Source organism: Lepus europaeus, chromosome 10, assembly GCF_033115175.1.
Source record: "Lepus europaeus isolate LE1 chromosome 10, mLepTim1.pri, whole genome shotgun sequence".
Lineage (NCBI taxonomy): Eukaryota > Metazoa > Chordata > Mammalia > Lagomorpha > Leporidae > Lepus > Lepus europaeus.
In genome coordinates, this window is record NC_084836.1 from 56,244,012 (window position 1) to 56,267,433 (window position 23,422).

At 39.8% G+C, this 23,422-nt stretch overlaps 1 protein-coding gene across 2 annotated transcripts in view; it reads left to right on the forward strand.

Annotated features, from left to right (window-relative positions):
- Nucleotides 1–23,422, forward strand: part of WIF1 (WNT inhibitory factor 1) — a 150,896-nt gene that overhangs the window by 49,827 nt on the left and 77,647 nt on the right. The window contains exons 1-2 of one of the 2 annotated variants that reach the window (XM_062203296.1): nucleotides 19,059–19,498; nucleotides 20,010–20,149. In XM_062203296.1, coding sequence (XP_062059280.1) covers nucleotides 19,351–19,498; nucleotides 20,010–20,149 — 288 coding nt within the window. In that variant the 5' untranslated portion in view covers nucleotides 19,059–19,350. Of the gene's footprint in view, nucleotides 1–19,058; nucleotides 19,499–20,009; nucleotides 20,150–23,422 lie in introns of those variants that run through there. The other variant, XM_062203297.1, reaches the window with a different exon arrangement.

A 23,422-nucleotide genomic window follows, 5' to 3' on the forward strand; every position in this document is an offset into this window, starting at 1 on the left:
TGAATCTAGCTATGAGATTATTATTTAAGTTCTTATTTTGGCTATGCTATTACAGAAAAATGTTAGCCATCTCTTTTATAAGGTCTAAAGATTAAATTGTGCGTCCTACAGATTCCTTCATAATAGAATTAGTTTCCTACCTTGAAGAGAATAGAGAAATGAAAGAACAAGTTGGGCTTAGAATAGAGAAATGAGGGAGCAAGTCCTAGTTCGCTTGCTGACAATAGCAATTTCACATGAATACTTAGCAAACTGTTTCAACCATTAGATAACAACTTAATAAAACATTTACCAGAAGGTCCAATGCCTTCTATAGATTTTAAGAATCATGTATTTGAAAACACCTCTTAAATATCTAACATGGTGTAGTTTGTTTAGCCAGTAAACTTAAGCACAACCATATAAAATGTTTTTAGTTTCTTTCTACCAACAAGTTTAAAACATATGATACACAGATTCAGGTCACACAAATTAAAATGTATCTTTGATTGATTTTAGCAGCTTAAATTTATGGACAATCTTATCTATAAGCCATTTAAAATAAAACTCTTAATAAAATTTCCCCATGTGGACATACAATATGTACACACGTATAACATAGCATAGTAGACCAATATAGCAATTTTAATAATAGCTTTTAAAATCTTTAACTCTTTTTGTAGATTGCCAATTGATTTGAATTGCTTTTTGTTTTTAGTAACCTCAGTTAACCATACTTTCTCTCAGCTGGTACTGTTAATACATTATTAGCTTCATCTGTTTACAGAGCCATCCCAAAGTACTGAATACAATAGAAGCGGCTGGAAAAAGTCCATAGGAACCTATAGGAGGACAGCTAAACACAGAACCAACAACACTTTAGTTTTATGAGCAGAAAATCATATATAACTGTGGATGACAAAAGACTTTAAGTTGCCATGTTTAAAATTATAAACTCATCAACCGACAAGAGGCCTTTGTTTACTTCACAGTATTTTTGAAAGCACCTGTAGGATTTTACAAGTATTTAACCCTTTAGGCCTCTGGGGCTTTCTCATTAAGATAACTATCATGTCTAGTAATAAGATCATTAGACTTTTTAATTCTCAAACATTTGTATTAGTAGCATTTTCCATTATAGAAACTTAAAGTTTGGTACCACATCACATCTTGACAGTATTTCTAATATAATCCAAATAGCCTGATTAGTTGGTGTCTCTATAAGATGAGAGACATAGGTCCTTATTTAACATTTATTTTTTTTTATTTAGTGAATATAAATTTCCAAAGTACAGCTTATGGATTACAAAGGCTTCCCACCCCCCACAACCCCCCCCGCAACCCTCCCCTTTCCCACTCACTCTCCCCTTCCATTCCCATCAAGATTCATTTTCAATTCTCTTTATATATAGAAAATCAGTTTAGTATATATATAGATTTCAATAGTTTGCCCTCCCATAGCAACACAAAGTGAAAAAAATACTGTTGGAGTACTAGTTATAGCATTAAATAACAGTGTACATCACATTAATGACCGAGATTCTGCAAGATAATTTTTTTTTAAAAAAGATTGATTATTTTTCTATGTAATTTCCAATTTAAAAACCAAGGTTTTTTTTTTTCATTTTCAATTATCTTTATATACAAAAGATCGCTTCAGTATATACTAAGTAAAGATTTCATCAGTTTGCACCCACACATAACCACAAAGTGTAAGAATACTGTTTCAGTACTAGCTATATCATTACTTCACCTTCGACAACCTATTAAGAACAGATCCCACATGGGACATAAGTACACAGTGACTCCTGATGTTGTTTTAATAATTTAACACTCTTGTTTATGGCATCAGTAATCTCCCTAGGCTCTAGCCATGAGTTGCCGAGGCTATGGAAGCCTTTAGGGTTCGCCGTCTTCGATCCCATTCCGACAAGGCCGTAGTCAAAGTGGAAGTTCTCTCCTCCCTTCAGAGAAAGGCACCTCCTACTTTGATGGCCCCGTTCTTTCCACTGGGATCACACTCGCTGAGATCCTTCATTTAGGTATTCTTCTTCTTCTTCTTCATCTTTTTTTTTTTCCCCCAGCGTGTCTTGGCTTTCCATGCCTAACATACTCTCATAGGTTCTTCAGCCAGATCCAAATGCCTTAAGGGTTGATTCTGAGGCAAGAGTGCTATTTAGGACATCTGCTGTTCTATGGGTCTGCTGTGTCTCCCGCTTCCCATGTTGGATCCTTCTCCCCCCCCCCTTTTTTTTTTATCAGTTAGTATTAGCAGACATTAATCTTGCTTGTGTGATCCCTTTGACTCTTAGGCCTATCAGTGTGATCAGTTGTGAACTGAAATTGATCACCTGGGCTGGTGAGATGGCATTGGTATATGCCACCTTGATGGGATTGTATTGGAATCCCCTGGCACTTTTCTAACTCCATCATTTGGGGCAAATCCAATTGAGCATGTCCCCTATTATACATCTCCTCCCTCTCCTTTTCTCATTCTTATATTTAACTGGTATTACTTTTCAGTTAAGATTTAGACACCTCAGAATAATTGTGTGTTAATTACAGAGTTTACAAAAAAAAATACTAAAATGGATAAAGTGTTACATTGTACCAGCACCATAGCTATCAAGTCACTATTTCTCATAGTGTCCATTACACTTCCACAGGTTACCCTTTGGTGCTCAGTTAGTTGTCGCCGATCAGGGGAAACAAATGATATTTGTTTCTTTGGGACTGGCTTAATTCACTTAGCATGATGCTTTCCAGATTGCTCCATCTTGTTGCAAATGACTGGGTTTCATTGTTTTTGACTGCTGTATAGTATTCCATAGAGTACATGTCCCATAGTTTCTTTATCCAGTCTACTGTTGATGGGCATTTGGGTTGGTTCCAAGTCTTAGCTATTGTGAATTGAGCTGCAATAAACATTAATGTGCAGATGGCTTTTTTCAACTAGTATTTCATTCAGTAATTTCATAATGCCCTTTTCTTTTCTTTTCCTTCAAGTGTACTACTAACATTTTTTCACTCAGTGGTATCTGATATGTTACATAGGCTTTCTTAATTCTTTTTATTTCTTTTCTCTTTGTTTTTTTGTCTGACTGAGTTATTGCAAAAGTCTTGTCCTCCAAAAAGAATTTTTTTTCCTGCTTGGTCAATTCTGTTGTTGAAGCCATCGATTATATTTTGTATTTCATTACAGAAGTTTTCAACTCCAAAATATTGCTTGGCTCTTTTTATTGATTTCTATTTCATTATTAAATTTCTCATTCATATTATATATTGTTTTCCTCATTTTTTTTAAACTGTCATGCATATCATTAAATTTCCTTAGGATCATTATTTTGGATTATTTTTTCAAGCATTTCATAGGTTTCCTTAGGATCAGGATTTATTTCTGGATAATTATTGTATTCTTTTGGTGGTGTCATGCTTTCTCACTTCTCCATGTTTCCTGTCCTCACATTAATATCTGCATATTTGGCATAACTGTTCCTCTCTCTCTCTCTCTCTCTCTCTTTTTTTTTTTTTTGGACAGGCAGAATGGACAGTGAGAGAGAGAGACAGAGAGAAAGGTCTTCCTTTTGCCGTTGGTTCACCCTCCAATGGCCGCCGCGGCTGGCATGCTGCGGCCGGCACACCGTGCTGATCCGATGGCAGGAGCCAGGTGCTTCTCCTGGTCTCCCATGGGGTGCAGGGCCCAAGCACTTGGGCCATCCTCCACTGCCCTCCCTGGCCATAGCAGAGAGCTGGCCTGGAAGAGGGGAATCGGGACAGAATCCGGCGCCCTGACCGGGACTAGAACCTGGTGTGCCAGTGCCGCTAGGCGGAGGATTAGCCTAGTGAGCCGTGGCGCTGGCCCTGTTCCTCCCTTTTACAGAGTGGGTTTCATTGGAAAATACTTTCTTGTTTACAAGGAATGCGGGATGTCGTTTGGTTTGTTGCTTTGATTTTGGTTCTAGGTGAGCACAGAAATATCACCTTTGAGTAATTTCTTCAATGGCAATCAATATCAACAGTGTCTATGAGTGCCACAGTTCTCTTAATCTGCAACAATTTGTGGAGATAGTAGTACGACTTTGAAGTATATGTTAGCTTACAAAATTGTGTGTCTTTAGTCCCCTCAGAGAGTTAGGTGCCAATCACAATAAAATTGGTGATGGTTGTAGCCATGTTTCTGTTGCTGTGGGACATAGAAGAGGCTGTCCCCTTGTCCTACGAGGCAAGCCTGAGTGATGCTGGAGCTTATATAGCACCAATAGCTATGGCCTTCAGATGTGTGATGTGGATAAGACCTTCCCCAAGTCTTGCTGTGTCTACATGATGAGTGCTGTGGCTTTTAGCACCAAGCATCCAATCCCAGCCATGTGACATGTTAAGGGGAACTTGTCTCAGGCCCATTAGGGTGGATGTGGTTTAAGCTGAGGACTAAGCACAGGCACATGTGGGTCTGGAGCTGTGGAATGCAAATAGTCTTCCCTAAGTCCCATGGGGTATATTCTGATAGCTCTAAGGAATATATTACTATTAGCCAGATGAAGGGCTAGATGAGCTTTTGGTCTTAGCTACTCAGATACCGTTACTAGAACTCATAAAATGACAGCTAATATTGGGGCTCTGCGGTATACAAATTGCTTTTCCATGCATCAGATAGTGACCATCAAAACTCTGCCTTTGGGGCTGGCACTGTGGCATAGTGGGTTAAGCCATTACCTGCAGTGCTGGCAACCTATATCAGCATTAGTTTGAGTTCCTACTGCTTCACTTCCAAACCAGCCTGGGAAAGCAGCAGAAGATGGCCCAAGTACTTGAGACCCTGAACCCATGTGGGTGACCCATATGAAGCGCCTGGTTCCTGGCTTCTACCTGGCCCAGCCTGAGCCATCACAGCCATTTGGGGAACAAAACAGCAGATGGAAGAGATCTATTTCTCTCTCTCTCTCTCCATCTCTGCAACTCCACCTTTCAAATAAATAAATCAATCTAAAAACAAAAACACGACTCTGCCTTTGTATTCTGAGGTTCTTTCCAGCTCTTCCATCTCATGCCTGAAACAACTGCATTCCCAGAAGGACCCACCCCTCCCATCCACCTTGCAGTCAAGCTCAAAGCTCCTGTTTCAGGTCTCAAGCCCTGGCTTTCTGGCACCATTTCTTGGATCGTATTGGGGGATATTTTTCCAGACAGAGGAATTTTCGTAAGGGATTTCATTGGAACCTAACCATGCAACAGTTTTAAAGACCATAGTAATGGGCAGTGTCATAGTCTGCTCTGTTTGGGATTTTGGTTTCAACATCCCCCAAAGGCCTATTGTAATTAAGGGCTTGGCTCCCAGACTGGTGCTATTGGGAGGTAGTGGAAACTTGGGATGTGGGCCTTGTGGGAGGTTCTTAGGTCATTGAGCATGTGCTCTTCATGGTAATTCTTGTGAGACCTCTTGAGTTTTCAGGAAAGTGTTGGTATAACAGCCCTCAGTTTGGCTCCATCCGTTTTCTGCTCATGATCAGTGTGCGGCCATTGGCTCCCACCTGCACTCTCGCTATAATGCGATGCCATCTGCTGCCCTTACCAGAGACCAAAGCAATGGGGCTGCCTGATCGTGGACTTAACCTTCATATTCCAAGCCTAATAAACTTTTTCTCTTTGTAAAGATAGCTGCCTCTGGTATTTTGTTGTAGTAATGCAAAATGAATTCATGTGATGACATGGACTTAAACTTGGAGTTAAATTTGCCTGAGGTTGTTCTTTGGCTCTGTCATATATTAACTCTGTGATCTTTTGTAAGATATCTAACCTCACTGAGCCTCTTGAATAAATAAATATAATGAACAATTTGACAAAATTCTGTGAGGGATAAATTAATTAAAAAATGACTTGGTTGGGGCTGGTGTTGTGCCGGCATCCCATATGGGCACCAGTTCCAGTCCTGGCTACTCCACTTCCAATATAACTCTCGGCTATGACCTAGGAAAGCAGTAGAACCCTTGGGCCCCTGAACCCACATGGGAGACATGGAGGAAACTCTAGGCTCCTGGCTTCAGATCTGCTCAACCCTGGCCGTTATGGTCATTTGGGGAGTGAACTAGCAGATGGACGACTTCTCTCTCTTTCTGCCTCTGCCTCTGCCTCTCTGTAACTCTGCCTTTCAAATAAATAAATAAATAAAATCTTAAAAGTAAAGATTACTTGGCATATAGCAGGTGTTCCTAAGACGTTCATGTCCTTCATTCCTCTATAAGAATTTACCTACCATCTTTATAATAATTTTCTGTAAATATTTTATGTAACATTTTTGTTACTGAAATGTTTGAAAATAACAATAAGCAAATAAACTCAAACAAAAAGAAAGTAAAAATAAGAAAATAGGAGAAAAGCAAATTTGAGGTAATACTATTTGTACTTTAAGGTATTATTTTGCATATTTGTACCTTTCTACACACAGACATACACACACATATTAAATAGGTCCCAACAGTTCATAATATTCTGTAATATATCTTTTTCACCCATCAGTATATCATGAGGCTTTACTATGACTATAAATTCTTATGGTACTCATTCCTTAGGTTGAACAGTCCTTTATTATTTTTATGTAACCTACAAATGATTAGTGTGTACTTAAGTGGTTTCTGGTTTTTACCATTATATGCAGTCAAGCACTCAACATTGTTGTAGTTAATTGTAAATTTCTATCTTCATGTTTTCTGCCTTCAGTGGTGATTCCTGATTGATTTTTGTCTTCTAAAATTAGTATTAAATCATATTTTCCTGTTTTATATTTAAATATGTAATCTAAATATATGAAACAACTCAAATATATAATTTTAATAATAATATAAATATATAATAATAGGGATCTAGTTTTTTTCCCCAGGCAGAAACTGGTTGCCTCAATGTAATTTATTCAGTATTTCATTGTTTTTTTCACTGATACTCTGGGTGTCTGTGTCTAATCTGTCTCTCTACAACATTAGTGCAATATTGTTTTGTTACATAAGTTTCTCATTTCTCATGACATTCCAGGGCATTTTTACATTGTTTTTGTACATTTATGTTCACAAAATGTATTACTCAGAAGCATCACTTTCCTTTTTCACTCAAAATTGTATTATGAGTTGGGACCAGCATTGTTGGCATAACAAGTTAAGCTGTTGCCTACAATCCCGCATCCCATATGGGCAACAGTTCAAGTCCTTGCTTCTCTACTTCTGATCCAGCTCCCTGATAATGTGCCTGGGAAAGCAGCAAAAGTTGGCCCAAGTCCTTGGGCCCCTGCACCCACATGGGAGACCCAGATAAAGCTGCTAGCTCCTGGCTTCAGAGTGGCCTAGCCCCAGCTGTTGTGGCCATTTGGGGAATAAACCAGCAGATGGAAGATTGATCTCTCTCTCTCTCTCTCTCTCTCTCTCTCCCCCTCTCTGTAACTCTGCCATTCAAATAAATAAAATAAATCTTTAAAAAATTGTATTATCAGCTATGAAAATTATTTGAAAATGTCATTTAATATAACATTTCTTAGAGTTCAATTTTAGAAAGCAAAAAAGCAATGAGAAGAAAATTAAAATGGCTCATAATTACATTACCCAAGTAATTTTTGTGAACATTCCAAAAAGTAGAAATCAACTATATAGCTAAAAAATTTTAAACACTAGAAGAAAAAATAGAAAAAAAAAACCTCTCTCCCAAAATCCTACCTAGCCTGTTACCCTTCTCTCCAAAGTAAGCCAGCATAAGATTTCTTTGTGTTTCTCCTAAATATAAGTTTACTTTATGTGTTATTATATGTGTGTGCATGTAAATGCCTGATTCTGAGTGTACAGGCATATCTGTTTGTGAGTGTATTAATCTTATGTACACAGAAATAACACATATTCTTCTTGTCTTCATTTCACAGTGTATCTTGGAGAATTTTCACCATCAGCACAAAAACCCTTCCTCATTCTGGGTTATGGCTGCTCATGTTTGCTATATAAGGTAGTACCATTTGTTTTGCTAGTTTTTATTAATGGATACTTAGTTTTTTTTTTACTATTTTAAAAAAGAATACAAAGAATAGCTTTATAAATATATTTTAGTGTGTTTTTTCCAAGTATATTCGTGGTATAAATTCCTAGTAGTGAAATTACTGAGCCACAAGACATATGCATGTTGAATTTTTTGTAAATGAGAAATAGGAAATTGTTCTCTAAAAAATATGAATCAGGGTTAGTGCTGTGGCACAGTGTGTTAGGCCGCCACTTGAGATGCCAGCATCCTGTATCAGAGTTTTGGTTCAAGTACTAGCACTCTGTTTATAATCTAGCTTCCTGCTAATGCACAAGGCAGTACATGGTAGCTAAGTGCTTGGGCCCCTGCAAGTCATATAGGAAACCAGGATGGAGTTCCTGGCTCCTGGCTTCAACCTGGCCAACTCCTGGATGTTACGGATATTTGGGGAGTTAACCAGAGAATAAAAGATCTCTCTCTTTCTCTCTCTCTCTCAGTCTCCCTGACTATCTTTGTCATTCTGCCTTTCAAATAAATAGATCTTGAAACAAATAAAAGGATAAGTCTATTTATTCCACCACCAATAGAGATTTTTTCCTACATTCTTGATAGCATTTATGTATTTTAGTTTTGTACATATAATTTTGTATTTATCAATATTTTATGTTTTGTACAATCAGTAAAACAAAGTAATATCTCTCATTAGGAATGTTGTTAGTCACTTTTTTGTATTTCTAGTTTTGTGAGACATGTGCAGTCCTATCCTTTATATATATATATATATATATATATATGTGTGTGTGTGTGTGTGTGTGTATATTTGAATATATATGTATATATATTTGAATATGTATATATATATATTTGAAAGGCAGAGTTACACAGATGCAGAGGCAGAGAGGTCTTCCATCCACTGGTTCACTCCCCAGATGGCCACAATGGCAAGAGCTGAGATGATCTGACTCCAGGAACCAGGAGCATCTTCCAGGTCTCCCATGTGGGTGCAGAGTCCCAAACACTTGGGCCATCTTCTATTGCTTTCCCAGGCCATAGCAGAGAGCTGGATACAAAGTAGAGCAGCTGGGACTCGAACTGACACCCATATGGGATGCTGGTGGTGTAGGTGGCTGCTTTACCTACTACACCACAGCGCCGGCTCCATTCCTGTCTATTCTTCTACTGGATGGCATACTTACTGTTCAATATAAGCATCTTGTAAATTATCCCTTTGTCGGTGCCAGCGCTGTGGTGCAGATGGTTAACGCCCTGGTCTGAAGTGCTGGCATCCCATATGGGCTCCAGTTCAAGACCTAGCTGCTCCACTTCCAGTCCAGCTCTCTGCTGTGGCGTGGGAGAGCAGTGGAAGATGGCCCAAGTCCTTGGGCCACTGCACCCACGTGGGAGACCCGGAAGAATCTCCTGGCTCCTGGCTTCGGATCGGCGCAGCTCTGGCCGTTGTGGCCAGTTGGGGAGTGAACAGGTGGATGGAGGACCTCTCTTTCTCTCTGCCTCTCCTCTCTCTGTGTAACTCTGACTTTCAAATAAATAAATAAATCTTACAAAAAATAATAAAAGTAAATTATCCCTTTGTCAGATCTTTGCAAATATTTTCCATAGTATTTTCACTACAGTATTATTGTTTTCAAGCCAAACTGTATCCAGCTTTATTAAAGATACTTTTCATAAATAATCACAGTGTTAGGCAAGCCATGGGGAGACAAGCATTAACAGTATACAACTTTCAAACTTTCTTCTTCAATGTACTACCAAAATCAGAACGCTAATATAAAACCCAATGAAGTCTTCATTTGATGTTTGAACAGGGGAAGTTTACAGTGAAAGTTGACGTTTCACATTTGGCATGTTGTTTAACAACTTTTACAAGCTGATCCCAACTTTCAGGAAAGGAAATGAAAATGGTAGAATTATCAGTCTGAAGATCCACAATCTAGCAAAGGAACCATTGCTTTAAGTGCAGATTGCCTGGAGGGTCAGGTCCCAACAGGACTCTGGGTTAAGGGAGATAAGCTATGCTGAAGGTGGACAGGGAGGAAGAGGAGGACATAAACTCAAATTTCAGTTTTTCCACACCACAAGGCGTTGGTGCCGTGGTGGCTGTGTGTCAGCTGCAGGGAAACCCTCCTCCTGGGAGCCAAGAAGTCTCTCAAAACTAAGGGAAAGGTGTTTTCCCCCACAATCCTGCTTTCGAGATGTTCTGTTAGTCACATATGTCCCCCTCCCCAAAATAACAATGGTCTATGTGCTAATAATATAATCCTGCATTTTTATAAAACTTGATTTAAAAAAACAGTACTTCAATCTGTACAGTTCCCATAAGCACAGTAATAAAAAACAGGCACCTCCAGCAACTTGCGGCTTCCTGGGCCTGCTCTGTTTTGGCACCATAGTATCCTGCAGGATGTGTTGTTCCAATCCTTGCCCATATCAGCTCTTCTTTCCTTTTTCCCTCTGCAGGGGCTGTTTTAGGCTTGGGTTCTGGCTATGGAGGAGCAAGCTTAGCAGACAACTTTGTAGATCTCTGTGGCTCATCCTTCACCTTGGCCTTATCCCCTTTAGCATCCCCTTCAGTCTTCCTCTCAGGCATGCTGGCAGCAGCAGGACATAGGCACTGGGCATGGGGATGTAGTGACGTGGCTTTTGATTGTCCAAGGGTGACTCTCAACTCTTCTTGTTCCTATAAACAATTTCAAATGTTTTTCACATAAAATTAATACATCTTTTCTTTAATAGCTTTCAAATATCTTCATTAAAAGGCTTTTCCCCATTTTAAGCTAATACACTTGCTTATGTTTGATATTTCATGACTTTTATATAATAACTGTTAATAAATGTTTCATTAAAATATAACATTCATATAGAAAAGTACAGAACTCATAAATGTACATTTAATGAATTTTCACAGAATAAACATTCCTAAGTAGCCAAATCCACATCAAGAAACAAAGTATTACCAATAACTCTGAACCTCATTTTATGGCCCTTTCTGATCATTGCTGCTCTCCCAAGATAATTAATCACTCTCTTGACTTCTAATATCTTTGATTAGCATTTCCTGTTTTTGAATTTTTAAAACACTGAATCACACAGGATATATTCTTTTGACTGTTTTAGCTTAACGTGATGTTTGTGCGAGTCATCTCATTGCTAAGTAGTATCCAATTTAGAAGTAGATAATTTCTTTATTTCTTCCACTGTCAATGGATATTTGGGTTGTTTCCATTTGGGGGTGATTATAAACAGAGCTTTTATAGATATGTCTTTGAATTAATATGTACACATTTTTTTCTCAGCTTCTACCTACGATTGGAATAGCTGAGTTCAGAGTTTAAACTGCCACCAGCAGTATATAAGAATTTTGCTTGATTCAGATTCTTAGCTCCACATTTTCCCTCTCATGGGTCTGAAGTGGTTTTTCCCTGTTATTCACATTTCACTGGTGACTAGTGAGGTTGGGCAATTTTTCATTTATTAATTTGCCATTAGGTATGCTTTTTTGTGAAATGCCTGCGTAAGACTTTTACTCATTTTTCTACTGTATTGTTTATCTTCTTTTTTGTGGAGCTTCAGAAATTCATAATATGTTTGGTTAAAAGCCTTGTACACCCATGTATCTTCTCTCATTCTGATGCTTGTCTTTTCATTTTTAATGCTATCTTTTGATAAAAGAAGTTCCTAATTTTAATATAGTTAAATTTATCAAAATTTTCTTTTATACTTAGTGATTTTTGTCTTGAGAAAACATCAATTTTTTATTTACTTATAATATTTAAAAACAGATTTAATGAAATTTAATTGCAAGTGACTATACATTTTTAAGTGTATAATGTGTTAAACATCTAAGAGTGATGGATAATGTCCATTATTTTGGTTGTGGTTATAGAATTGTGGCTGAACATATATGTCAGAATATTAGGTTAATAGTTCAACATGAAGGAATTCTGATTTGTTTCTCCAGTCCTCTAATATTGGGCAATGAAACTGTTCATCCTTTTTTCCGTTTGTAAGATGTCATAAGGATGAAACAGCATGGCTAAGCAGCAAACAATGGATATGGTTTGAGGGAGACGAGATACACTGGGTTGCCTGGCAATGCCATCATGTGAGGAAAGAAGAGCAAGAGTATCGCACAGGTTGATGAGGAATATTCGAGCTATGCTGTGCTTCAGTAATGAGCTGTCATGTGCTGTGATATGCAGTTCTTACGTGAAAAAGTATGCCAGCAGCATAGCTGGCCGGGGGAGGTGACAGCTGCCTACTTTAAGAAAAAGTGACTGAGACAGCAAAGAAAAAACCTTTATTTCTATTCTTTTTTTTTTTTTTTTTTTTTGACAGGCAGAGTTAGACAGTGAGAGAGAGAGACAGAGAGAAAGGTCTTCCTTTTCCATTGGTTCACCACCCCCAAATGGCCGCTATGGCCGGTGCGCTGCACCGATCTGAAGCCAGAAGCCAGGTGCTTCTCCTGGTCTCCCATGGGGTGCAGGGCCCAAGCACTCGGGCCATCCTCCACTGCCTTCCCGGGCCACAGCAGAGAGCTGGCCTGGAAGAGGAGCAACAGGGACAGAATCCGGCACCCCGACCGGGACTAGAACCTGGGGTGCCAGCGCTGTAGGCAGAGGATTAGCCAAGTGAGCCGCGGCACCGGCCTCTTTCTATTCTTAAAAATGGTTTTTAGGCCGGCGCCGTGGCTCAACTGGCTAATCCTCCACCTTGCGGCGCCGGCACACCGGGTTCTAGTCCCGGTCAGGGTTCTGTCCTGGTTGCCCCTCTTCCAGGCCAGCTCTCTGCTATGGCCCAGGAGTGCAGTGGAGGATGGCCCAAGTGATTGGGCCCTGCACCCCATGGGAGACCAGGAGAAGCACCTGGCTCCTGCCTTCAAATCAGCGCAGTGCGCCTGCCGTAGCGCGCTAGCCGCGGCGGCCATTGGAGGGTGAACCAACGGCAAAGGGAAGACCTTTCTCTCTGTCTCTCTCTCTCACTGTCCACTCTGCCTGTCAAAAAAAAAAGAAAAAAAAAAAAAGAAAAAAAAGAAAAAAATGGTTTTTAATTGCAAGAGGTGCTCATTGTATTAAAAATCATGGAATATTTGTGGATAAGGCAAAAACAATTCACTATCCTGATTCCCACTCCCCATAGAGAACTACTTTCAGACATCATATAAATTGATATGTTAGGTAGATATTTGTAGTCCATGCATCTTTATGTATTTAAGTCTATACACACACAAGCATACTTCAAAGTTTGCTTTGTTCATGGAAAATGGAATTCAGCAATAATTAGGACATTTTTTAAAAAATCAATGCAGAGTTTTCTCATAGCAAAAATTTTTCATGAACTTTGTGTGTGTATATTTGAAGATAGATGATGATAGATAGATGAGTTTGTTTTGTAAAACCAAGACTACACTAAGCATAATGCTTGACAACTTGCTCTTTTCATTTACTATCCTGAGGTTTCCTTTCCAGAGCAGAGTGCTACAGGGGTGTCTGCTCCCCTCCATCTCCAAACACAGCTCTGGGTGCAGCTGATAAGCCCCAGACTCAGTTTCAACACCTGTAGTCGCTAGGATAGTTTTGGCTGAATTGCAGGCAGAGTGGCCAGCGGAAAGGCAGATTGCCTTGGTGAAGGCTGGCTGGCTGGGCACTGACCAGAGCCCCCTCTACAGCAGTCATTGCCCATATTCTCCCACAATCACATGGTAAGATTGAGGACTGGCTTCAGCCCCCTCGTACCCACTCCCCCTCATAGTTCTGCTACTGCTCCTCCAGATCATGGGCAGCTAACACAGGAGCCTACAGAAGCCTGGCAATTCACGTGTAAGAATGAAGCATGCTGAGTAGAAGAGTAGGGAGACTGTAAGAACTGGACAGTGCTAGCTGTTTGAGTGGCAGACACCACCCTCACCATCTGACTCCCCTTTGTGAGAATGAAATGTTTCCAAGTATCTATATTTTTAATAGAAACCAGAATTCCAAATTTTTTATGAGGAAACTTCTGGTTTTCAAATGTTAGCAGCTAAGTTTTTTTAATATATCCTAATCTTGTCTTTGATTTTATTTTAAAACAAACTTTATATTTTAGAATACTTTTAGATTTACAGCAAAGATAGTATACAGAGTTGCTACATACCTTATACCCAGTTATTCCTCTTATTCACATCTTATATTAGTGTGGCATATTCACAATTAATGGGTCAATATTGATAGATTATTAACAATTTATTTACATTCCTTAGTTTTCACCTAATCTCAAGTTTCTCTTCCCAATACAGGATATATGATTATATCCAATATAGGGTATAAGATTACATTTAGTTTTTATGTGTCCTTAGGGTCCTCTTGGCTGCAACATTTTCTCAGATGTTCCCTACTTTTGGTGACCTAGAGAATTTTCAAGAGCACTACCTTTCAGGTAGAATACCTCTAAATTAGTTTTTTCTAGTATTTTCCTCATGTATAGACAGTAGTTATGGGTTTTCAGGAAAAAGACTACAGATATAAAATGCCTCTCTCACACAGCATAGCAAGGACACATATTATCAACACACTTTGTCATTGTTGATGCTGACCATGATCACCTGGATGAGGTACTATATGTCAGCTTTCTCCACCGGGAAGTTACTCCTCTGACCCTTTCATACTGTGCTGTATGAAAGGAAGTCACCCCACACAGCCTACATTTAAGGAGTAGAAAGTTATGTTCCACCTCCTTTGGGACAGTATCTCTACATGAATTCAAATAGCTTCCTCTCCGCCTCCTGTTATTTGCACCTTCATTTTCTGTGCTCCAAAAATAGTAAATAAGAAATTCCAGAAATGTACACTTCAGAAGTTTTAAATTGCATGCTGTTCTGAATCACATGATGAAATCTTACACCTTCACTCTCTGACCTGTCCAGGATGTGCCTCATGCCTGTGTCCACTATATCCATGCTGTATATATTACTACCCATTTGTCAGTAGCTGCCTAGGTTATCAGACCAACTGTGGTGGTACCGCAGTGGTTGTGTTCAAGTAACCATATGTAGTGGCCTAGTGCTACATCATAACACCTGCATGATTCACTTCACTTCATCTCATCAAGTAGGCATTACATCATCTCACATCATAGCAAAAAAATGAATACAGTACAGTAGGATATTTTGAGAGACCATATTCACATAACTTTTATTATAGTACATTATTCTATTATTATTTGTTAATCTCTCACTGTACCTAGGTTATAAATTTAACTTTATTTTTTTTTCTGGTGATGGCATTTTTTGGAAGCTTTTATTTAATAAATATAAATTTCATAGGTACAGCTTTTGGAATAGAGCAGTTCTTTCTCCCATCTCATTCTTCATTAAGATTCACTTTTAATTATCTTTATATACAGAAGATCAACTCTATACTAAGTAAGGATTTAAACAGTTTGCACCCACACAGACACCCAAAGTATAAAGTATTGTTTGAAGACTAGTTTTCTTGTTAATTCTCATAGTACAACTTATTAAGGACAGAGGTCCTACATGGGGAGCAAGTGCACAGTGACTCCTGTTGTTGATTTAAGAATTAACACTCTTATTTTTGACGTCAGTGACTACCTGGGGCTTTTGATAAGAGCTGCCAAGGCTATGGAAGCCTTTGAGTCCACAAACTCTGACATGTAAATTTAACTTTATCATAGATATGTATGTAATGAATATTTGGTACTATCTGTGATTTCAGACACCCACTATGGGTTTTGGAACATATCCCTGATGGATAAGGGGACAGCAGTGTATTTGGAACCTTGTATTTGGAAGATGGCAGCACCATCTTCCCTAGCTCCTGCTACCTTTCAGGCCTCATTCCTACCTGCTGCCTCGCTTTCTCACTACAGCTCATCACCCTAAAGATCAGCACCGCAAATCCTGTATGGTACCATTATTTCTCTTGTCTCTTTGCTCTTCCCGCTCTCTAAACATGGATGTCATTTGTCTTGCTTCCTTGCATACTCAGTTCCCCCTGACCCTCAAGGTTGCTCAGGTACCTTCTACTGTAGGAAAGTCTTCCCTGGACCCAGTTAGCAATAGAGGCTTTTCTCTGAGTCCGAAGATAATCCATGCATGGCCCTGCTGTGGCATTCATCTCTGTTATTTATTCTCAACTTTGCCCTGTTAGACGGAGAGTTCTTCAAGACCAGAAGCTGTCTTTGTACTTGCCTTTCTTTTCCCTGTGCCTGTAACAGTACATAGATCAGATACTTTAAAATGTGTTTTGAATATATGAAAAAAATGCTCAGAATTCCAGAAATGAGATTTCTAATTTAAATGTTCAAGCCTTTTGTCTTGCAACAATTGCTGTGTTCTGCTAAATAGTATGGTTGTTGGGTGCTTGTATTACCCATTTTAGTAGCTCCAGTGCTCTCTCAGGGCTGGAATCATGTTGTGTTTTCCCCTGTAGTTTCTAGGTCAGTGTCCTGTACATAATAGATGTTTAACAGACCTTTGTTGAATGAGTTAATGAATGGATAAATGAAGCAAGAAACATAACTGATGAGTGAATCACACAAGGGAAGGAAGCATTATGGACTAGAAAATAAACTACAGAATTTTCAATGAAGTTGATTTGTAAGACCACCTAATACATTATTTCCAAATTTTTAACATGTGGAAATAAATGTTGCCATATTTTTGTTTGAGCCGAGAACTTTTAAGACATAACTATTCTAAGTGAAAAAAGCTATTTTGTTCCTTAACAGCAGAAGCCCTATCCAGCTCTTAGATGGACCTTGCCATACATGACATTCCCTATGACTTTAAAAATAGCTGATTACTATATAACACAAAGTATATTCCTTTCTCCCCTTTAGAAGCCAAAAGCATGAGAATGGGCATATAGCCCAACAGTTAAGCTGGCCATGTCCCACACTGGAGTTCCTTGGTTCGACCCCTGGCTCCAGCCTCCTGCTGATGCATACTCTCTGAGTATGCTCCAGTGGTTGGGTTCCTGCTACCCATGTGGGAAATACTAATTGAGTTCCTGACTCCCAGCTTTAGCCCCAGGCCAGGGCAGGCCATTGCAGGCATTTGAGGATTGAACAAATAAATGCAAATGCTCACTCACTCTCTTTTCTGTCTCTCAAATAAATAAATTCTTAAAAACCCAAAAGAGCTTAAGTCTGAGATTTTTAAACCAAGTTTTCTTTACATAATAAAATATAATTTTTCTGAAGTATCCTTGGTTGAGAAGAAAGAAAACAACCACTTTAGAAGGGGAAAAATGTCCTTATAATAAGATAGATTACCACTACCATCAACACCAAATTCAACTGCTTTTCAGAGGAGCCGCGGTCAGGGGAAGCTGAACTAGGAGGGGATTCAGTCCTTTTGCTCGCCCCGGAAAGTAAGTTGTACGCAGGCTATTTCTTAATTAGTACTTGATTAGAACAACCTGTAGAGGGCGTACTTGCACCAAGAGCCATAGAGGTTTAAGCAATACTAAGGGGGAAAATCTTCAATTAAAACCACACACTCCCAAGTCAGGAACATGTCTACCGGGTTGTGAACTGACTGTCTTTAACTCAGTGACATTAGTCTTGCAGTGTGAAAATGTTTTAAAGCTTGCCTATTGTATTAATACATTGTATACATGAATATTCTCTGAAATAAAGATGAATGGAATGTTGGAAAAGAGGTAAATATGTTTATTTTAAAGGAAGGGTGGCTGTGAAACTGTGCATGCAAACAGACTTAACTGTAACTTACTTATCAGTGTAAGGTATAGTGCTAAAAGAATAGAGATTGAAATCAAAGTGCTTGGGATTTGAACCCTGACTCTATCACTTAGCAACGGGATATTCCCAGTCAACTTAGGAGCTTTTTGAGCCCTGTTTCCCCATCAGTAAATGGGACTAATAACAGTACCCACGTAAAAGTGCTGTGAGGATTACATAAGCACTTAAAACGGAAATACTTTAAAAATTGAGACACCAACAAGCTCAAATCAGTCATAGTTAGACAAGCTTCTTGTCTAAATTCCCTCTCTCCCTTCTTCCCCTATCAGATAGCTGGAAATACTTCTTAATTGGATAAGTAAATTCTGATCTTTTTAGTAACTTCTGATGACCTAATATTTAACTTGATGCATGCACACATTCAGCTTCTCTTCTGTTGTTTCTGAGTTTTTGTTTGTTTGTTTCCTCCCTTGAGGTGTTCACCACTCAACAAAGGATCCAATAAAATTACCAACCCAGCCTCAAACACTTGGTTCTTTGGGGGCATTTGTCCCTACATCTGAGTGCTAAAGAACAAAGAGAAGTAAACAAACCTTTCCTGAATCCAAAGGCTTTCTAAATTATTGAAAAACCCTTTGCTTCTGTTTCTTTGTGCACCCAATGAATTAGGCAAGAGATAAAAATAAATCCTTTCTGCTGGAGTTGGGACACTGCGTCCAGATCGGCTTCCCACAGACAGGGCCAGAGCCTGTGATTCCGGTCACTACGCTCCAGCCTCCAACTGTTTAAAACAGCAGCAAACCTGAAGATGTTCAAACTTTGGAGCAGCCCTGCCACATGGTGGGGACAGGTAGAGCTGCCATCCTGGGCCCAAGAAACTCTTCCCTCTCCTGCCGGGTTACCTGGGAGGCAGAATGACTTCCCCACTGTAGGAGGTCGGCAGGTGCAGAATGAACGCCCTGAGCACTTTGAGTCCAGCCGAGCGCCAGGAATCGGCACCACGGGTCTCCGGTTTTAACCAGATGGGGAGGCGCAAAACAGCGCAGCAAGGAACAGAGAATTTAGGAGCTGGCAGACAGAGGAATGATGGAGGCGGGAAGGGAGAGGAAGAGGCATGTGCGCCTTCCGTTAGCACCTGGTTGGGAATGGGAGTCATCACCATCATCCTCGTGGTCATTATCACCACCATTAGCGCTCCGTCACGCCCCGCGTCCTCCGCTCACCTCAGGGGTCCCTTCGAGCGCCCTCCACGAGTACGCCCCCTTTTGGCGCGCGCTCCACCCGGTGCCCCGCGGCCCCGCCCCACGCGCCCCCACAGCGCCCCCAAGCGGCGGCCAGCTCCGCCTCGCCCGCCCCACTCCTTGCTCGCACCTCGCCGGTGCCAGCCTGTCCCGCTCTGCCTCCCTGACTGCACTGACCCTCGGCGTGCTGGCATCCTCAGCTTGCCCAGGCTTACGTCTCCGCCGTCCCCCGCGCCCCCTCCGTCCTTCCACCCTCCTCTCCCGCTCGCCCGGGCTCCCCCGCACTGGAGCTGGGAGGCTGCAAGTCCAGCCGTCTAAGTGCGAACAGCTCGGGCTGAGGCAGCTGAAGCCGAGCCGAGAACTTAGCGGCCGCAGGTTGGGGCGGTGCGGCGGGAGTTTCACCACCAGCCAGGAGGTGCCGAGCAGCATGGCCGGGAGAAGCCCCTTCTCCGCCGCCGCGTTCCGGCTCTGGAGCATCCTCCCGTGCCTGCTGGCGCTGCGGGCAGAGACCGGGCAGCCACGAGAGGAGAGCCTGTACCTGTGGATCGATGCCCACCAGGCGAGAGTGCTCATAGGTAAGCCCCCCGCTTCCAGCACCATCCCCTGCCTGGGCCCTCGCGCTCTCCACAATTCCCGTTTAAGAAGGTGGGCTACCTGCCTCCGGAATGTTTTCAAACTTAATTTCCAAGGAAGACCGCAGATCGCGCCCCCTCTAATTAGTCTCGCGTATTTTCCACCTGAAAGCGCATACACTCCTCTCCCGAGAATCCCAACCTGATTGTGTGTTTTGATCATGCTGTTGCTGATTTACACAGACCTACATGTTGGGGCGCACCCAGCGTTTGTTTGCATCAGTTAACTCCACATCTATTCCTTTTTCCTGAAAGCATGTGTCGCTCAGCATCGTTGTTATAATCTACAGGGGAAAATTAATCCCAGTGACGTTGTTGATACCAAAGGCAGGTGCTCTGGTGAAAAGCCATGGCCCGTACTGATTCTTTGGTTCTCTCTTTGCATGAAACTTCTGATTTGGGTTCTTTCAAGTCTGCTTGGTTTGATAGCTTTCATTTATTATTTAAAAAACAGGATTTGAAGAAGATATCCTGATCGTTTCAGAGGGAAAAATGGCCCCCTTTACACATGATTTCAGAAAAGCACAGCAGAGAATGCCGGCTATTCCTGTCAATATTCACTCCATGAATTTCACCTGGCAAGCTGCTGGGCAGGTAAGTTCTGATAACCAGAAAGGGTGAGGAAATTACCCCTTAACATTTCCACTGCCTCTTGGCAGGCAGAAATAATATAGTCTGGAACATTTTACAGTTTTTAGGAGTATCTTTTATGATTGCCAAAGCAAATAGAAGATTAATTCCCATTTGTTTAAAGTTGTCACACATAAAGACTGAAAAGAAAATGATAAGCTATGTGCCCAAACTCACTGTTTTGATAAACTTCAGTGTCATGAGGTTGCTAGAAATACATAGACCTCAAATATGAACAGAACTGTGTTTCAGTGATCATTGACATAAAAATTTAACCTAACACTTAAAAGATTCTTCCCCCCCCACCGCATGTACATTATCTGCACTTCACAATGCATTTTAAAGTCTAAAAGTATTTTTGATGTTGTACATTTTGAAAAGTTGGTATGTTCAATGTTATTCATTGAAATTTGAATGTTATACATTTCTGGTAGCAATTCATAGACTCAAAAGGTGTCATGTAAGAATGTTGTAAAACATTACAGCATAGTGACTTTTTAAAGTTACCATTTTAAATACTTTAATATGGAAAAAAGAGAACTGCAATCTGTGTTTTGAAAAAGCGTTCCTTTTATTCCTTAGCACATTAGCATCTTTCTGTTTTGTACATTCCCAGCATTATATTAATGGTCTCTAATTTTGAAAAGAAAAGGGGAATAAAATGCTTATGAGAGTTTAACTTCCATGCAGTTGGAGAATTTTCTATAGAGGACAAATGGTAAGTAGTAAATTCTCTTGCTCATTAGGTGGTAAAATGTGTCTGCTGTGAAAATCATTGTAATTATAATTAAAATCATACTTTCAGGTCTTTCTTAGTCCAAAATTGCTTAAATGGCTATTTCAAGAAAAATGTGATCCACAAAACACTTCATAAAAAGTAACTATTTTAAATTGAGAGACCACTTTGGTTCCCTCTAATTACCTGTTATTGTGTGAGCATGACTATTTAGGGCTGTCTTTTTTCCCCTCAGGTTTCTTCTGTTTTCTCTCTTCTGAAATAGATCAAATCTAGACCCCTCTATGGCTATGGGAAGGGAGGAGAGAGAAAGAGAGAGAGGGAGGGAGGGAGAGAAATGACATTTTGAGTACAGGGAGGTTCATAATAGGAAGCTCATCTATTCTAACACCCCCATTCAGACAAATCCACTGAGACCACTGTGGCTCTACAGGAAGATTATTCCTTTTCACTCTGTAATTCTCTCTTTATTGATACTTTAGAATATTCCAGATTTAATTATCCATAAAGTTAGTAATAAATCAACAAATAGGCTTTCATTGTTCCTTTTTCTTTTCACCCAAATCTATTTACTTGTGGTTGACCACTCAGATGGACACAATGTAAATTCTGAATTTTTAGAAAGACATATTTAGACTTATACTTTTACAGATACTTAAGAACCATCAGAAGTTATCTTGAATTGCACCTCTTTCCCCAAGATGAAAGAGTTTGGTAACTGTAGGAGGAGCAGAGAATGTAGATAAGTCTATTATTCCTTTTGCTTCTCTCTCTTTTGCATATGGGTTTGTCTTCTGATGAATTGAATTTGGAGCAAAGGCTTCTATTCCATGTTATATCCTCTTTTTTATAGCATAGAACATATTTGCAAATATTGGCATATTTTTTAATACAAAATATGTTGACATGTCAAGCAGCCTCAAGGATTTGTCTTGTAGGAGATGAGGGAAGATAACAGAACTGACATGAAGATGAAGCTTCCAGTATCTTTTTGTCACCACATGGATTATCCCATATGCCAGACAATGCTAGCACTTCAGTTAAATGACTTTGCTGTCTGTGCTTAGTCTGCTCTGAATAGGTCGCCACAGGTAACCACATGAAATCTGCTGTCTTTCTTAGGAAAAAGAGTGATAAAGAAGGAAACTCTACATGTGCTGAACAGCAGGATGTTTTCAGATATTTTTTAAATGTGACTCATTCTACTCACTGAAGTTATGTGATTCTAACTCCAAAATATTTGAAATGCATGGACATTTTGAAGATGGGAAAAATAATTATCTCATTAGCAATTAAGCATTTTTGAAAGCTTCTATGGCTAAAACCAAACCACATCAAAACATTTATATTGAAAATAAAAAATTCATTCTACCATTTAATTATTTCATTCATTTGGTATAAAATATTTAGGTGTTCCAATAATACATTATTAAAGCATATTGCTGATTAATGAAACTTTAAGCATTTTGGCATCATGTGGATGAAGTTAAAATACTTTAGGATTGAAGTAGCAAAGTGTTACCAACTTCCAATAAATTACTAGTTCAGGATCCCAAAGTGTTCTTGAGATCATTAAAAATAATCCTCATATTCTATTTTAAATAACAAATAACAATTACAGTGAGAGTCATTTCCCCTACATCAAGTTAGTGACATATATATGTTTGTTTAAGTTAAGAGACAGAAAAGAGAAAGGAAGCTCCCATTTGGGGGTTCAGTCCCCAAATACCCATGATGGCCAGGTCAAAGCCAGTAACTGGCAACTCATTCTAGGTCTCCCACATGAGTGGCAGTGGCCCAATTACTTGAGGCATCATCTGCTGCCTCCCAAGGTCTACATTGTCAGGAAGCTGAAGTCAGGACCTGGAGTTGTGATTGGGACCCAGATAATCTGATGTAGGACACAGCTCTCTTATTCAATGCCCACCCTGGTTCAGATCTTTTAAGAGTGCTTTTTATGTGGAGGATTGTGCATGCTCATAGGCTGCTGATGTGCATACCAGCTTTTTTGCAGGGCAGCTTGCTATGGGTCCTGTGACTAGGAGATTTTACTTCCAGAGAGTCATAATAAGGAAATGACCATGGACAAGAATAAAAATTTAGGCCCACTGATGTTCCTTACCGTGCAGTTTTTAAAAGTAAAAACATGGATACAACCTAGAGGTCCAGTGATATTGTAAGAATGAAATGAAGTAATAAAAAGGATATGCCAGACATCTATGTGAGGCCACAGATGACAAATCTAGTAGTCTACAACACAGTCTAGTCCATTTGATTACATTACAAAATAATTGGCAGACATGGAGAAATTATCTGATTCGCCAAAGTGTAGACATTGCTTATTTTGTCATCGATTACATTTTGGTTTTTCTACAATAAATGTGTATGATTTACAATTTTAAAAATTATTTTACATTAAATGTGTATACAAAAGTTGTATGAGTTTAAGATTGTATGATCTGTTATTAGGAACACTTTATGTTTGTCGTTGTTATCATTTT